Below are 18803 nucleotides of genomic sequence, written 5' to 3' on the forward strand. Positions count from 1 at the left end.
CTGTGCCCATTGACCCCCTCCTCATTTTTTTCACCCAGGCATCCTCCTATGGCATAGTCTCCAGGACCCCCCACCCACATGGCACTGAGACTTGCTCACATTTTTTTTTTTTTTTTTATTAATCCTTGCAAAAGATTAACCGTACCAGGATATATTCCAGCTCCAAGTGCAGAATTGATAGCTTTTATTATCTTCTGTATTTCTCCTTGAGGCGTCAGTGAAGATTCCAGGCATCTATTACAGTAGTGGATGAGGAGCTGTGCCAGGCAGCATTGATCCTCCTGTTGTGCGTTGCTTTTGCCCGGCACATGCTAATTATCATCCTTTTTTTTTGCGCCCACAATTGCGCAGCGCTAGGTGAGGTTTAACCCCTCGCCTGCTCCTCCAGTGTGATCTAGGATTTGGCCAGGGGAGGAGGGAGGGAGGGAATGGGAAGAAACAATCTAGTATCTTGATGCCCCTGTTGGAGAGATGGTTGAGTCCTCGTCAAGGTTGCTTTGGTATCTCAGAAACACCATTCACTCTGAGCTGTGACCAACAACAGCAACAACTGCGCTGCTCCTTGGCCAAGGGAAGAAGAAGAGGAAGAAGAAGGAGGAGGATTAGACATCTAGAGGATAATATGAAAGCGATCTGCACCTGCACCCCAGCCAAGAAGACAGCAGAGCACTTGTGCAAAATAGGATGTATTAAATGTGGACCTGTGCACTCCCTATGTCTAAGGAAAATGGCAATGCAAAGTGGATTTACATTGTGCTACCTGATTTTTATACTGATGCTTACATGTGTGAGAGGTAAGAACATGCACACAGTATCTTGTGGGGATTTCTAGGGGGGATATTGGAAGGATGTGACTGCTGCTGCTGCTGCTGAGGCTGCTGCTGGGGCTGCTGGAATAGGAGATGCATTTGCTTGCAAGCCTTTTACTGTTCAATGCAGTGATTGAAGCTGGGGCTGGATAGATAGAGTCTTGCAGTAGGGGAGATGTGAGTTGGTTCACACATCTGTGCAGAATTCCCTGTCTCATCCATAACGTGTGCTCTCATTGTCATATATGTGATTGGGTTAACCCCTTACTGCAGGGTGCAAAGTTACTAAGCAGGGATCCTATACAGCAGTGCTCCTATACAGCAGTGAGCAAGGCAGAGGCAAACAGGGGGGCTGATGGTACAGAGGGATTGCTCTGTTAGTTATTGGGACCGTATATAACATGGGATACAAAGGAGTAGCAGTATGCATGGCATGGTACAGCCTCACACAGATCTGCAAATGGTTTGCATGTCCAGATGCTAATAGAGTGTATGGATACAGGTGCATGTCACCCATTTCATATGTGTAATTCAGGAATATGGATGTTGAAGCTATCAGAGGGGGGGGGGGATCTGTGCTCTGAATCTTAACACTGATCAGTCTGCTCAATGAATTGGCTGTCAGAAGGGGATAGCAAATGGCCACTGTACCCAACAAGCAGAGCATTATGTGCACCATTCTGCTCATATTCACATTCAATTGAAACTCTGTTTGCTAGCACATAGCATTGTCACACTAGACTATATTGATCATGCTGGCTTGGATGCAGGCAGGTTCAGGAGCTCAGGCGTGTGAGAGGATGGAGAGAACAGGGCTCTAAAATCCTCCAACTTAATGTGCATTTTGCATGTTTTTTTTTTTTTTGCAAAGTCCATTGTGACTGTGTCTTTCTCCAGCACTTGCAGCTGGGTGTCCCCTCACAGGGAAGCAAGTCCCATTGGCATGCAATGGAAATGATAATTCATGTTCCAGGGGTTGGGGGGGTTACTTCATTGCATGCTATCTGACATTATATCTGAAGATAGGTAGCATGCCTGGAATTTTAATCTCCATCCTAATTACAGGAAGCTTTTGCTTTGATGCAGATCTTGGGCTGTGTAATAAAAGCAGTCAATAAACTGTCAGCTTTTTGATCAAATTATAGCCATTGCTAGGATTGGAATCTATAGACTAAGCAATAGATTAGAACATAATATAATATCATTTGATGTCATCTGGATTCATTTCGGAGACATGGAAGTGTCCTGGGCAGAATACATAGAGAGTCTCTGCCTTCCCCCCCATCTTCTGTGTTTTGGATGATATTTGATACATTGTATTTGTGTGGATTTTAGGCTTTTTTCCATTGGCGGTGACTTTTCCTGATGCAGAGACCTTGTTATAACAGATGATGATAGCGCTGCTCTGTGATTTGAAGACACAGGGAGGCAGCAGCTTTCAAAGTGGGAGAGGGGGCTTAAAATGGAATATTTTACCTTTGCAACAAAGTAACTTTTAATGATACCTGTTGATTGATGGCAAATCAATATTTGGATTTGACTTACAAAGTATCAACTAAAGCAATCTATCATTGCTAAAGCATGGAGCGCCTCTATATCATTTCAGCTTCACTTCATTCCTATTGTATTTGTTCTTTTGGTATGAAGCTGGGTGTATATACTAATAGTATGTTATAGTATAAGCCATCATTTGTGCAAGGGTGGAATTGGGTGATTACATGACTGAAAGCAGTTCCAGAGTGTCTGAGGGCAAGGGAAGGGGGGGGGGGGGGGGTGTCGGGGACAAATAGGCGGATGGCATGGGAATTTGGGAAATTAGGAGGCAGAAAACAGGTGGGGAGGAGGGATCTGAGGAATGTGGTGTAAATGAGACATGGAGATGAGCACACTGTGGGGAATGGGAAGGGAAATGAGCAACAGGGCGGCACATAGGAGGGATATGATGCTGAATGGAAGGCAATTAGAAAAAAAATGGATTATGGGAATATTTGGAATGTAATCAAAGTCTGATGAACAAGGTTCTGTATTCGGTAACATCATCCGGAGGGATGTGGGGAAAAATAATTCTCATCAGCACTAATTAGAAATAAAAAAAATAAAAAATAAATAAATAAAGATTTATATATATACTTAATATTTACATATAAATAATATTTTTTTTCCAGATATATTCATATATTCTTATAAAGTAAATATATGTATATAAGTATAGCACATATATGATATATTCTATATATACATATGGCATATAGAGTAGTATACATAGTGTGTGTATTTATAAATATAGTACACAGATTAGTATACATAGTGTATATATATATATATATATATATATATATATATATATATATATATATATACACAGTACCTGATTCTATCTAACCACCTATCCTGTATGTGTGTCTATACACGTGTATGAGCATACTTATGGCTGCATACAGAATTTATTCTTCTGCATATGTGCACATATATATATATATATATATATATATATATATATATATATATATATTTAAGTGTGCAGATGTATGTGTGTGTGTGTATATATATATATATATATATATATATATATATATATATATTATATATATATATATATGTGTGTGAGTGTGTGCATATGTATATATATATATATATATATATATATATATATATGTGTGTGTTTGTGTGTGTGTGTATGCATATGTATATGTGAGCGAATATACGTGTGTTTGTATATATATATATATATATATATATATATATATATATCCCCACACACATAATATGTATGACCATAGGTGTATGAGTATATACATGTGTGCACGAGTGCGTAACACTGTAGCAATTCATGGTGTGTAATATTTTGGTTGCCTCCTTGGTGTTCTTCCCATCCTCGGGAATATGAATATGTAACCAGTCTCCTCAGTTTATTAATTAATTCCTATGGTATTTCTGCTCTGCTAGTACATTGCATGCTCCGTGCAGCAGTCTGCTGGTTAATATGGATGGAAGACAACAAATTGCATTCTTGCTGTGATGAACTTGATTTGAAAGCTGATTTTTACCACATTGGTGGCTGCTGCTTATGTTAATCTGCGCCTTATAGGATGAATTATTCCTTACTGGTGCAGAAGTAAAAACCAGAAAGGAGTGTGCTCCATTTCAGACGAAGGTAATGACTTGCCCTCTGAAGAATAATCAGTATTATGAATAGCAGGCAAGCATGTAATGCAACCCACTGCTCAGGATTCAGAAGAGAAAACAGTGGCGATCAGTAAAATGACATCTATTTTCCCATAGGGGGCCAAAATCAGAAAGCATTATGTGTCTTCTGCATTCATTGGGAAGCTCAGCAATTGTTCAAAATATATCTCCTGGCTTATTAAACTCCAGCATAGAGCGCCGCTACTCCTGCAAACTACTGAACCAGGAGGAGAAAGGAAATGCTAAAACCACCTACAGCTACTTTTAAGTCATTGTCATGTAAACTTGTCTACACAGCGCCAGAAAAATTGAAGGCCAGAGATGGCGCGTGGGCCTGTGAACATTAACAGTACGCACACTTTAGTGGTTCAGGCGCGATGTCATGGTGATGAAACTACAGATCAATTGGATATCATTATTAAAACTTTTATGATATGACGTAGACCGCGCATAATGAATGGTCAAAATTCAGGTTTTGGTAAAATAATAAGGATAGATCCTGTGGATAGTCTTTCAAATGGATAAAGGAGTTTGTATTGAGTTCTAGATAAGTAGTAACACAGGGTTAGGTTGGTTCTTCAGAGTACCAGGAGATGCCTGATCCCCACCAGAGTACCAAGAGATCCCTGATCCCTACCATAGTACCAGGAGATCCATGATCCCCACCAGAGTACCAGGAGATTCATGACCCCCACTAGAGTACCAGGAGATCCATGATCCAAACCAGAGTACCAGGAGATCCATGATCCCCACCACAGTACCAAGAGATCCATGATCCCCACCAGAGTACCAAGAGATCCATGATTCCCACCATAGTACCAAGAGATCCCTGATCCCCACCAGAGTACCAAGAGATCCCTGATCCCCACCAAGGTACCAGGAGATCTATGATTCCCATCAGAGTACCAGGTAATCCCTGATTCCCACCAGAATACCAGGAGATCCCTGATCCCCGCCAGAATCCTTGATCCTTGATCCCCACCAGAGTATCAGGAGATCCATCAGAGTACCAGGAGATCCTCCAGTAGGCCAGAGATCTAAATAATAATGTGACTCTAAGTTCCTGCAGTAGTCACTACATCTGGATCTAATTTTTGGACTTTGACTAATATAGACCTCAGATTGAGATTACTGAAGATTATACATGGCAATAGACTACAGGCATAACAGTAGGTTTTAATGGGAAAGCTTTCAATGGTGCCCAACTTTACCATGACCTCCTCCAGCAGCAAGTTCAGAGCATGAAAGCTTAGAATTATTTTATTTTCCCTAATGCACAGGGGTAATGTACACAGTGATGTCATAATAATGATATGATACACACAGTGATATGAAAATAACAATATAATACACATAGTAATGTCACAGTACAGGGATAATACACACAGTGATGTCACAGTACAGGGATAATACACACAGTGATGTCACAGTACAGAGATAATACACAGTGATGTCACAGTACAGAGATAATACACACAGTGATGTCACAGTAGAGAGATAATACACACAGTGATGTCACAGTACAGGGATAATACACACAGTGATGTCACAGTACAGAGATAATACACACAGTGATGTCACAGTACAGAGATAATACACACAGTGATGTCACAGTACAGAGATAATACACACAGTGATGTCACAGTACAGGGATAATACACACAGTGATGTCACAGTACAGGGATAATACACACAGTGATGTCACAGTACAGGATAATACACACAGTGATGTCACAGTACAGGGATAATACACACAGTGATGTCACAGTACAGAGATAATACACACAGTGATGTCAAAGTACAGAGATAATACACACAGTGATGTCACAGTACAGAGATAATCCACACAGTGATGTCACAGTACAGGATAATACACACAGTGATGTCACAGTACAGGGATAATACACACAGTGATGTCACAGTACAGAGATAATACACACAGTGATGTCACAGTACAGGGATAATACACACAGTGATGTCACAGTACAGGATAATACACACAGTGATGTCACAGTACAGAGATAATACACACAGTGATGTCACAGTACAGAGATAATACACACAGTGATGTCACAGTACAGAGATAATACACACAGTGATGTCACAGTACAGAGATAATACACACAGTGATGTCACAGTACTGGATAATACACACAGTGATGTCACAGTACAGGATAATACACACAGTGATGTCACAGTACAGGGATAATACACACAGTGATGTCACAGTACAGGATAATACACACAGTGATGTCACAGTACAGGGATAATACACACAGTGATGTCACAGTACAGGGATAATACACACAGTGATGTCACAGTACAGAGATAATACACACAGTGATGTCACAGTACAGGGATAATACACACAGTGATGTCACAGTACAGGGATAATACACACAGTGATGTCACAGTACAGAGATAATACACACAGTGATGTCACAGTACAGGGATAATACACACAGTGATGTCACAGTACTGGATAATACACACAGTGATGTCACAGTACAGGATAATACACACAGTGATGTCACAGTACAGGATAATACACACAGTGATGTCACAGTACAGGGATAATACACACAGTGATGTCACAGTACAGAGATAATACACACAGTGATGTCACAGTACAGGGATAATACACACAGTGATGTCACAGTACAGAGATAATACACACAGTGATGTCACAGTACAGAGATAATACACACAGTGATGTCACAGTACAGGGATAATACACACAGTGATGTCACAGTACAGGGATAATACACGCAGTGATGTCACAGTACAGGATAATACACACAGTGATGTCACAGTACAGAGATAATACACACAGTGATGTCACAGTACAGGGATAATACACACAGTGATGTCACAGTACAGAGATAATACACACAGTGATGTCACAGTACAGAGATAATACACACAGTGATGTCACAGTACAGGATAATATACACAGTGATGTCACAGTACAGAGATAATACACACAGTGATGTCACAGTACAGAGATAATACACACAGTGATGTCACAGTACAGGGATAATACACACAGTGATGTCACAGTACTGGATAATACACACAATGATGTCACAGTACAGGATAATACACACAGTGATGTCACAGTACAGGGATAATACACACAGTGATGTCACAGTACAGGGATAATACACACAGTGATGTCACAGTACAGAGATAATACACACAGTGATGTCACAGTACAGGGATAATACACACAGTGATGTCACAGTACAGGGATAATACACACAGTGATGTCACAGTACAGAGATAATACACACAGTGATGTCACAGTACAGGGATAATACACACAGTGATGTCACAGTACAGAGATAATACACACAGTGATGTCAGAGTACAGGGATAATACACACAGTGATGTCACAGTACAGAGATAATACACACAGTGATGTCACAGTACAGGGATAATACACACAGTGATGTCACAGTACAGGGATAATACACACAGTGATGTCACAGTACAGGGATAATACACACAGTGATGTCACAGTACAGAGATAATACATACAGTGATGTCACAGTACAGGATAATAAACACAGTGATGTCACAGTACAGGATAATACACACAGTGATGTCACAGTACAGGGATAATACACACAGTGATGTCACAGTACAGAGATAATAGACACAGTGATGTCACAGTACAGGGATAATACACACAGTGATGTCACAGTAGAGAGATAATACACACAGTGATGTCACAGTACAGGGATAATACACACAGTGATGTCACAGTACAGGGATAATACACACAGTGATGTCACAGTACAGGATAATACACACAGTGATGTCACAGTACAGGGATAATACACACAGTGATGTCACAGTACAGAGATAATACACACAGTGATGTCACAGTACAGAGATAATACACACAGTGATGTCACAGTACAGGGATAATACACAGTGATGTCACAGTACAGAGATAATACACACAGTGATGTCACAGTACAGAGATAATACACACAGTGATGTCACAGTACAGGGATAATACACACAGTGATGTCACAGTACTGGATAATACACACAGTGATGTCACAGTACAGGGATAATACACACAGTGATGTCACAGTACAGAGATAATACACACAGTGATGTCACAGTACTGGATAATACACACAGTGATGTCACAGTACAGGATAATACACACAGTGATGTCACAGTACAGGATAATACACACAGTGATTTCACAGTACAGGGATAATACACACAGTGATGTCACAGTACAGAGATAATACACACAGTGATGTCACAGTACAGGGATAATACACACAGTGATGTCACAGTACAGAGATAATACACACAGTGATGTCACAGTACAGAGATAATACACACAGTGATGTCACAGTACAGGGATAATACACACAGTGATGTCACAGTACAGGGATAATACACGCAGTGATGTCACAGTACAGAGATAATACACACAGTGATGTCACAGTACAGGGATAATACACACAGTGATGTCACAGTACAGGGATAATACACACAGTGATGTCACAGTACAGGGATAATACACACAGTGATGTCACAGTACAGGGATAATACACACAGTGATGTCACAGTACAGGGATAATACACACAGTGATGTCACAGTACAGGGATAATACACACAGTGATGTCACAGTACAGAGATAATACACACAGTGATGTCACAGTACAGGATAATACACACAGTGATGTCACAGTACAGAGATAATACACACAGTGATGTCACAGTACAGGGATAATACACACAGTGATGTCACAGTACAGAGATAATACACACAGTGATGTCACAGTACAGAGATAATACACACAGTGATGTCACAGTACAGGATAATATACACAGTGATATCACAGTACAGAAATAATACACACAGTGATGTCACAGTACAGAGATAATACACACAGTGATGTCACAGTACAGGGATAATACACACAGTGATGTCACAGTACAGGGATAATACACACAGTGATGTCACAGTACTGGGATAATACACACAGTGATGTCACAGTACAGGGATAATACACACAGTGATGTCACAGTACAGAGATAATACACACAGTGATGTCACAGTACAGGGATAATACACACAGTGATGTCACAGTACAGGGATAATACACACAGTGATGTCACAGTACAGAGATAATACACACAGTGATGTCACAGTAGAGGGATAATACACACAGTGATGTCACAGTACAGAGATAATACACACAGTGATGTCACAGTACAGGGATAATACACACAGTGATGTCACAGTACAGAGATAATACACACAGTGATGTCACAGTACAGGGATAATACACACAGTGATGTCACAGTACTGGATAATACACACAGTGATGTCACAGTACAGGGATAATACACACAGTGATGTCACAGTACTGGATAATACACACAGTGAGGTCACAGTACAGGGATAATACACACAGTGATGTCACAGTACAGGGATAATACACACAGTGATGTCACAGTACAGAGATAATACATACAGTGATGTCACAGTACAGGATAATAAACACAGTGATGTCACAGTACAGGATAATACACACAGTGATGTCACAGTACAGGGATAATATACACAGTGATGTCACAGTACAGAGATAATAGACACAGTGATGTCACAGTACAGGGATAATACACACAGTGATGTCACAGTAGAGAGATAATACACACAGTGATGTCACAGTACAGGGATAATACACACAGTGATGTCACAGTACAGGGATAATACACATAGTGATGTCACAGTACAGAGATAATACACACAGTAATGTCACAATAGTGGGGTGATGCACACCATGACACTTTTACCATAATATCACACCCAGATAAGGTCACTGGGATGTCACAACATAGGAAAGAAAAACATAATGTCCCTGAAACATCACAGGGATAAAGCAATGGGTGAAGTTGGGACATTATGGTGGGCTGGAATGGGGACATCTCGGCCATCAGATTTCCTATAACTCATATAAGTAGATGACCAGACCCTGACTGCTATAGATTGGACTTGTGGAGGACGGGGCCTACTAAGATGTGCCAGAATGATCAAGGTGTCAATTGGCGTAGATCTGGATACAGATACCAGTAAATCTTGATAGTTTAGCTTCTTTTAAGGGAGTGACAATGCATAAAGCTCCAATTTAGTAGACATCCACTATAACTTACACATGTGTCCAAAAAGTAGATTGGAATATCTGGAGGAGTTTTGGGAGTTGCACCTATCTTAAAGGGGTTGCACCATTATACTTATCCCTATCCTGCCCTGTGGCTAGGGATATGTGACATTGCTGGGGGGGTCTGAAGGCCGGACCTCCAGTCATTACAAAACAGGGAACCTGATCGTCTCCATGAGACCTCTCAGTGAATGAAAGGAGGAAATCAGAGGAAACATCAGGGGGACTTCCAGGCTTCCATTCTCCTAATCTGACACTTACCCCCTATGCTTTTGGGTTGGTAATGACCCTTTAATTGGACTCCTAATACTTTAGGTCTCAGGACCAAGACTGGGACAAGGAAATGAAAGCCCATGAATATTTAATAAAATGTTCATCATCTTAAGTTTCCCCACTGTGGGACTATTAAAGGATTGTCTTATTTTATCTTATCTTATCATATCATTATTATAGTATTATAATAATAATAATAATAATAATAATAATAATACCATCAACAACATATGATTAAACTTTGCATACACACATTGTGTAATATCTTACTGTACTTTAGCATAAGCAGAGTCTATGATGAAGATCTGTTCTTGCATGGATCTCTTATATCCAGATGCTTGATAGATATACAGGCTGATGATATTGTTAGACAGTAGCACTATAGTATATTCTTATGTGAATACATAGGAGGGGGCTGACTGGTGTACTGTATACAGATGACATTCTGGATGGCCAGTTCTATACCATGGGCTTTTAGGTTAGAGTTGAATTTCTCCTTTCCAGCAGGTGTCAGCAGTTCTCAGTATCAGTACATGTATACTACACTATATACATACAGACAGGCTCCGGCCTCTGTGCTGCTGCAAACCCTGCTCATAGCACAACCTGACATCAATTTATTACTGACATTAAGCATGTCCTGCAGAACAAGTAAATAAAGGAAGGAAAGATGAGAGAACAATATTATATAGAGATGAGGAGGAGAAATAAATAGGTAGCTAGATGTCATATAGATATATGAGGTACATGGATGATCAGATAGATAGATACATATGGTATAGATGGGTGGATAGATAGATAGATAGATAGATAGATAGATAGATAGATAGGAGATAGATAGATAGATAGATAGATAGATAGATAGATAGATAGATAGATAGATAGGAGATAGATAGATAGATAGATAGATAGATAGATAGATAGATAGGAGATAGATAGATAGATAGATAGATAGGAGATAGATAGATAGATAGATAGATAGGAGATAGATAGATAGATAGATAGATAGATAGATAGATAGATAGATAGATAGATAGGAGATAGATAGATAGATAGATAGATAGATAGATAGGAGACAGATAGATAGATAGATAGATAGATAGATAGATAGATAGATAGATAGGAGATAGATAGATAGATAGATAGATAGATAGATAGATAGGAGACAGATAGATAGGAGATAGATAGATAGGAGATAGATAAATAGATAGATAGATAGATAGATAGATAGATAGATAGATAGATAGATAATTCATTTATACAAGCAATCTCCTATACAAAGCAGTGTTTTATTCTTAAAACTGCACATGTTCTCCAATTCAATGCACTTACTATAGTCTTTCTACTCTGGTTCTCTGGTCGGTGGTCATCTCAAGGAAGATGGCCAGTATGTATAATATATACTCACCGGCCACTTTATTAGGTACACCATGCTAGTAACGGGTTGGACCCCCTTTTGCCTTCAGAACTGCCTCAATTCTTCGTGGCATAGATACAACAAGGTGCTGGAAGCATTCTTCAGAGATTTTGGTCCATATTGACATGATGGCATCACACAGTTGCCGCAGATTTGTCGGCTGCACATCCATGATGCGAATCTCCCGTTCCACCACATCCCAAAGATGCTCCTCTATTGGATTGAGATCTGGTGACTGTGGAGGCCATTGGAGTACAGTGAACTCATTGTCATGTTCAAGAAACCAGTCTGAGATGATTCCAGCTTTATGACATGGCATTGCATTATCCTGCTGAAAGTAGCCATCAGATGTTGGGTACATTGTGGTCATAAAGGGATGGACATGGTCAGCAACAATACTCAGGTAGGCTTTGGCGTTGCAACGATGCTCAATTGGTACCAAGGGGCCCAAAGAGTGCCAAGAAAATATTCCCCACACCATGACACCACCACCACCAGCCTGAACCGTTGATACAAGGCAGGATGGATCCATGCTTTCATGTTGTTGACGCCAAATTCTGACCCTACCATCCGAATGTCGCAGCAGAAATCGAGACTCATCAGACCAGGCAACGTTTTTCCAATCTTCAATTGTCCAATTTCGATGAGCTTGTGCAAATTGTAGCCTCAGTTTCCTGTTCTTAGCTGAAAGGAGTGGCACCCGGTGTGGTCTTCTGCTGCTGTAGCCCATCTGCCTCAAAGTTCGACGTACTGTGCGGCGTTCAGAGATGCTCTTCTGGCTACCTTGGTTGTAACGGGTGGCTATTTGAGTCACTGTTGCCTTTCTATCAGCTCGAACCAGTCTGGCCATTCTCCTCTGACCTCTGGCATCAACAACGCATTTCCGCCCACAGAACTGCCGCTCACTGGATGTTTTTTCTTTTTCGGACCATTCTCTGTAAACCTTAGAGATGGTTGTGCGTGAAAATCCCAGTAGATCAGCAGTTTCTGAAATACTCAGACCAGCCCTTCTGGCACCAACAACCATGCCACGTTCAAAGGCACTCAAATCACCTTTCTTCCCCATACTGATGCTCGGTTTGAACTGCAGGAGATTGTCTTGACCATGTCTACATGCCTAAATGCACTGAGTTGCCGCCATGTGATTGGCTGATTAGAAATTAAGTGTTAACGAGCAGTTGGACAGGTGTACCTAATAAAGTGGCCGGTGAGTGTATATTGGAACTGGGAAATCTGGATAAGGGTCTGGTCTTCTTTAGGAGGTGGTCTCATGGAGATATTTCACTGTAGAATCAACTGTGGGATATCCATTGTGGATTTATGTCTTGTAACACATAAACCTTCTACAACTACATTTTGCTACTTTTTTGTTGTGATCTAAGACAACTAATAAATGATGTGAAGTTAGAGTAGACAACAGGGTTGTGGAGTAGATAGGCAAGACCACCGACTCTGACCCCCTATTTTTCACAAATCCTTACTCCAGCACTAACACCTTCTCCGACTCCTTCATACATGGGTGACCACCATGGCCTAATGTGACAGCGAGTGCCAAAAAAAGGCACACATTGTTTGCAGATTGCTGTCGAAGCCTAAGTCAACTAATAAGAGGTGTAAAGTTAGACTAAAAAGTTAAACTCAAAAATAGCATTAGACACTGTGATAAATCGGGTGTAGTATAAGATTGTCTAGTCTATGTTTGCATTAGACACCGTGATAAATCTGGTGTAGTTCCAGACTGTCTAGTCTATTTTTGCACTGTCTAAAACTTTGTCAGTATTAGTAAATCTGGCTCATTCTGTCTGTTCAAGTGTCCTTCTGTATTTGCCACGGTTGAAGTACTTGTAGAGATTTCACAATTGAGCGCCGCTATGTTATAAATAACAGGAAGGAAAAAATCTATCAGGCAACCTTTTCATTTTTTGACACAAGCAAGCTGCGAGGTCCATAGTAATTAATAAAAATCTGAAGTATTTTCAATGGTCCTATTGAAATAACTTGCAAAGCCTTAAGTAGAATGGACATTGCCCTGGTGGGACGGATGAGCCTTCTGGTGGTCTATTAGATAGGAGCATTGAGTATTATTCTACAGGCTTCCCGATTGCTAACCTCGTGGGCATCGACACCTCGACTAATGAGGTGATTAATTACCATTTATGAATTTCATATGGCTTTTGTCTGTAGAAAGTGGAAGCTCATTTACCAACATGAAGCAATCGAGCAGGAGCATAGAATATATTAAATGTGTTCACGTTCTTGCTTACATTTATAGATCTCAGCCAAGGAAGATAATTCTGCAATTTGCTTGCGCTGGAGAATGTTGTATTGAGGGAAAAACCTCCTTCAGGCAATAGCAGACATTAAGATTTTGTCATTATCATGAGTAATGAGATTCCCATTGCAGTGCATGGTGCATATTATTTAATTCGGTCCATGCATGCAAGCCTTTTTAATTGAGCATTATTACGGAGAGGGAAGGAGAATTTCAGGGTTTAAGTATTTTTTTTCATCAACGTTCTTCAGATTTGGATTCTTAGACACCATCTAAAATTCTGTTTTCACGCTAATAACTATTTGAAAATAGAGTAGAACCAAAGGGAACCCATTTGTAAGATAAAGTGTGGGAAGGTCAGACCAGTAGGCATCTGCCATAACTTGCACAGTAGGTTGGCGGTGGTATTTGGACAACCTATGTAGAAGCTCCAGCAACGATAGATCATTCACCACTGATTATGCTACAATTGTTGCTGTGGCCACTATTGAAATGTCAGCCTTCTGCTGGTGGTAAGCACAAGATAGACTTATCTCAGTAGGATCTGTAGTGTTTTACAAATTAACGGGATTGCCCCACCATTGTAACCTATCATTGATCCACAGGATAGTTGATAAGTCTCGGATCAATGGGACTTCGGCCCCTGCCCATCATGATAATGGAGGTTCCTTTCGAATGAACTTACAATAAGAGTCTGTTCAGTCTCTATGAGAGTGATGGAGATACCAGAGTAGAGTGCTTGTCTAGCTTCATCAGTCCCATCGGCTTTGAATAATGCAGCAGTGTACATGGGGGGTAAAGACCTGTATTCTCATGATTAGTTGGGGTCCCAGGGGTGGGACCCCCAGTGATCAGTTACCTATCATCTACATACAGGGGACTACTCTGTTAATGTGATTATGGGACAACTCCTTATATGTCCACCATCATTGATCCATTTCTAACTTCTTCATGTATCGTAAAATTAATTTAGGCAAATGTATGAATATTCAAAGTTCTTACAAAGTGGAAAACCAAAAATGTATTTAATGAGTTAGTAAAACATGTTTATAAGTCAGGTAAAAAAATATTTTTTTCAGGCAGCTTTACAGGGGGGCCCTAGGGTGGTGTTAAAAAAAAAAAAAAAAAAGAGATCCGTCTACATTAGGTCCTCCATTTCAGTATCTGATCCCCCATTGTATCACATACTGCCATTGGCTAGGATGCACCTAAAGTGGCCTCAGTGGTCACATGTTTGGTACTGGTGACGTCACCTTTAATATGTCACCAGTACTGTGGGATTGGCCATAGTGGTCACAAGAGCCACTTCACTTATGGCCTGCCCAGTGTTGGAATGGGAAGAATTGGGAGACCCAACCTGTTTAAGGAACATATTCATAACTAATATCCTGGAAATGAAGTCAGAAACCTGGGGGACACCTACAGAGAGAGGGCGTGGTGAGGAGGTGGTGTGCGAGTGGGAGACGCTGAATGTGCAGTCAGTTTGGTGTGAGGAGATCCAGGAAAGGGCCAGGTCTGAGATACCAAGGGATGAGAGAATTTCTAACAGGAGGGAGTGCTCGACTGTGTCAAAGGTAGAGGAGAGGTCAAGGAGGGGGAGGACAGAGTAATGGTCAGAGTTGATTGAACCGGTCAACAGATTTGATTCGGAGGAAAAAAATTGGGTCTTAATTGAATAGAGTACCTCTCCATTCATCTATATGATACTACTGAAGAAAAGCTGAGTACAGACCTCCACAACCTCCGACACTCCCATACAATGGAATGGTGCAGCAGGATATCCACACAACAGATACTCCATCCAATGAGGGGTACAGTGGTTGGGCCCCCACCAATTACCCCCTTCTGCCCATCTGTGTAGCTAGGAGATACATTGTAAACTTGGCACAACCCCTTTATCAGTAGAAATTTCAGATTTGCTACATTCACCCTATAAACCAAGATGTCCACTGATATGTAGATCACTATGGACGTCTGTTCCATTTTTATTGTGATTCCAAAAATCCCCATAACTTTTCTCCTAATTCTAAAAATTCAGAAAAGGGTACATGTAAAGGTATCCTAATATGATGCATTACAGTGCCCGGTGCTAATTCGTAGGTACCGGTTAAACACAAAGTCCTGAAGTCTAACTTGTACAAAATTTTAATGTCTGTAATGGCTTTGGCGGGTTTTTTTTATTTGATTTATTTTTTCCTAAGTGACTTTTTATTTGGCCATAATGTTTTATATTGCAGTCTATACAGCTGTGTTACTGGTTTTATTGTGTTGTTAGGAACAAGCTGTACTGTCTTTTGGCAGCGTACTGAAATATTTCTACTTCTACAATTTCTACATATTAAATCTTGGTTGTACACAGTTAGTAATATCTCCATAACTAGTGTGATCCCAGATAATGACAACTATACTATGGGCGTCACTGAACCATACTGACATATATACTAGTGACAATGGATGATGTCATAGAACATGTATAGAGAACTCTCCATAGACCTCTAGGAGTCAGCTCCAGACTATTAATACCTTAGGTCAGAACTGTTCTGTAAAGCAGATCACTAAATGCTGTTAACAGAGCAGAGGCGAAGCTCAGGCAAGATGGCCGCCTCCATAATCATGGACAGAAATAGAGAATAATGGGAAAATCTACATTCAGACAATAGAAACAGATGAGATAAAAGTGATACATTTCACTATTTGGTTTTAATCAATTAGAAAATGGCAGTAAATTCCTTTTATAGGTAGACTTGAGACAAATCTTATATATTTTATTTTGCTTGGTATAGGGTAGAGCATGACTGTGGTGGCAACCTGGGGGGAACATGAAACTGTGGGGGCAACCTGGGGTGGGACATGAAACTGTAGGGACAACCTGGTGGGGCATGAAACTATGGAGGAAACCTGGGGGGAACATGAAACTGTGGGGGCAACCTGGGGTGGAACATGAAACTATGGGGGCAACAAGGAAGAGGACTTGAAACTATTGAAGCAATTTGGAGGAGGGTCAAGAATCTGTGGGGGCAACCTGGAGGGAAAAATGAAACTGTGGGGACAACCTGGAGTGAGACATGAAACTGTGGGGACAACCTGGGAGGGGGGCAACTTGAAATTATGGGGGCAACCTGTAGGGGGGACAAAAAACATTGGGGGAAACCTGGAGAGGATATGACAGTGGGGGCAACCTTGTGGGGACATTAAAGTATGGGGGAAAACTGGGGTGGAACATGAAACTGGGGGGGGCAACAAGGAGGAGGACTTGAAACTATGGGGGCAAACTGGAGGAGGGACAAGAAACTGGTGGCAACCTGGGGAAAAAAAATGAAACTGTGGGGGTAACTTGCATCAGGGACAATAAACAGTGGGGCAACCTGGAGGGAGTACCTCACTATTGAGGCATTATATTGTGTCAGGACCACTAAAGAGCATTATACTATGTAGGGGGCCACTGAGGTGGTATTATAATTTGTATAGGACAGGTACCATATGTCTAAGTGATGGTGATAGGGGTGCACACTTATGAAACTTTTGCACTGGGCTCACAAATATGCTAAAATTGCCCTGATTTCCAGTCCATGGTCATGTGATATACAGTCCATGGTCATGTAACATAAAGTGCATGGTCATGTGATATATAGTCCATAGTCATGTGATATACAGTCCATGGTCATGTGATATATAGTCCATAGTCATGTGATATACAGTCCATGGTCATGTGATATACAGTCCATGGCCATGTGAAGGACACACAGGTGCACAGCTCGTTACCAGGCAGATGACTCATTAGGTTATGTTCACATGGAGGAAAAGGTCACGGAAACCTTTTCTGCCTTGTGTACAATACCACGTGGCTAGCCGCGACAGGATACAGATGTAGCCCGAATGAATGGGCCTAAACAGGAGCATGTCTCGGGCCAGAGGCAAGATAGGGCATGTCTTTTCTTTTCTCCGCTACTAACTAGAGAGAAAAAAAAGCAAGCGGCTCCTATTGAAGTCAATGGGAGCCGTTTTGGCAGGCGGATTTTGAGGCGTGTGAACATACCCTTACTGTGCTATGACTATAACCAGTGTGAACCTTTTACACCAAACCTATGTTCACTATGTCCTCATCGGCCCCCTACAATGGTATATAGGTGGTTTAGAAGCATATTCGCTGGTGGTAGACTGTATTCCATTACTGGGGAATATCCAGTACGTCCCTTTACCTCCGCATATGACATTTCCTACTACCGCATTCTCTTTCAAACTAACCTCCTGTGCAGTATCTGGGAGCAGATCTTACATTTCTACACATCCTGCAGCAATTTTTGTGTCGAGAAACCTAAAAAAAGAAAAATAGTCACCGTCAATCATTCTATTTCTTCCCAAGTCTAAAAATACCCTGACAATGACTTTTATAAGGAGTGACCTTTTATTAAGTGATTTCTTATCTGTGTCTCTTGCACATAACAATTGCATTTTGTTCTGCAACCTTCTTGGACCAAATCTGTGATATTTCTCACTTATGTGTGTCTAATTTAGCAGTGAGCATGAAAATATTTGGCTGACATTTACAGTTTCTGACGGTGTTGGTGGTTTCTTTGATTTCTATCTTTAAGTGTTGCAGCTCCTTACAAATGACTCCAAATGATGTGGAGATCTTGATGTTCTCTT

The 18803-nt window shown here is 40.8% G+C and overlaps 1 protein-coding gene across 1 annotated transcript in view; it reads left to right on the forward strand.

Moving 5' to 3' along the window:
* Positions 1–442: 442 nt before the first annotated feature.
* Positions 443–18803, forward strand: part of CSMD3 (CUB and Sushi multiple domains 3) — a 1052627-nt gene continuing 1034266 nt past the window's right edge. The window contains exon 1 of the mRNA XM_075270295.1: positions 443–794. Within this exon, the coding sequence (XP_075126396.1) occupies positions 455–794 (340 nt within the window). The 5' untranslated portion in view covers positions 443–454. The remainder of the gene's footprint in view (positions 795–18803) is intronic.

The sequence above is a fragment of the Leptodactylus fuscus genome, chromosome 4, assembly GCF_031893055.1.
Source record: "Leptodactylus fuscus isolate aLepFus1 chromosome 4, aLepFus1.hap2, whole genome shotgun sequence".
Classification (NCBI taxonomy): Eukaryota; Metazoa; Chordata; class Amphibia; order Anura; family Leptodactylidae; genus Leptodactylus; species Leptodactylus fuscus.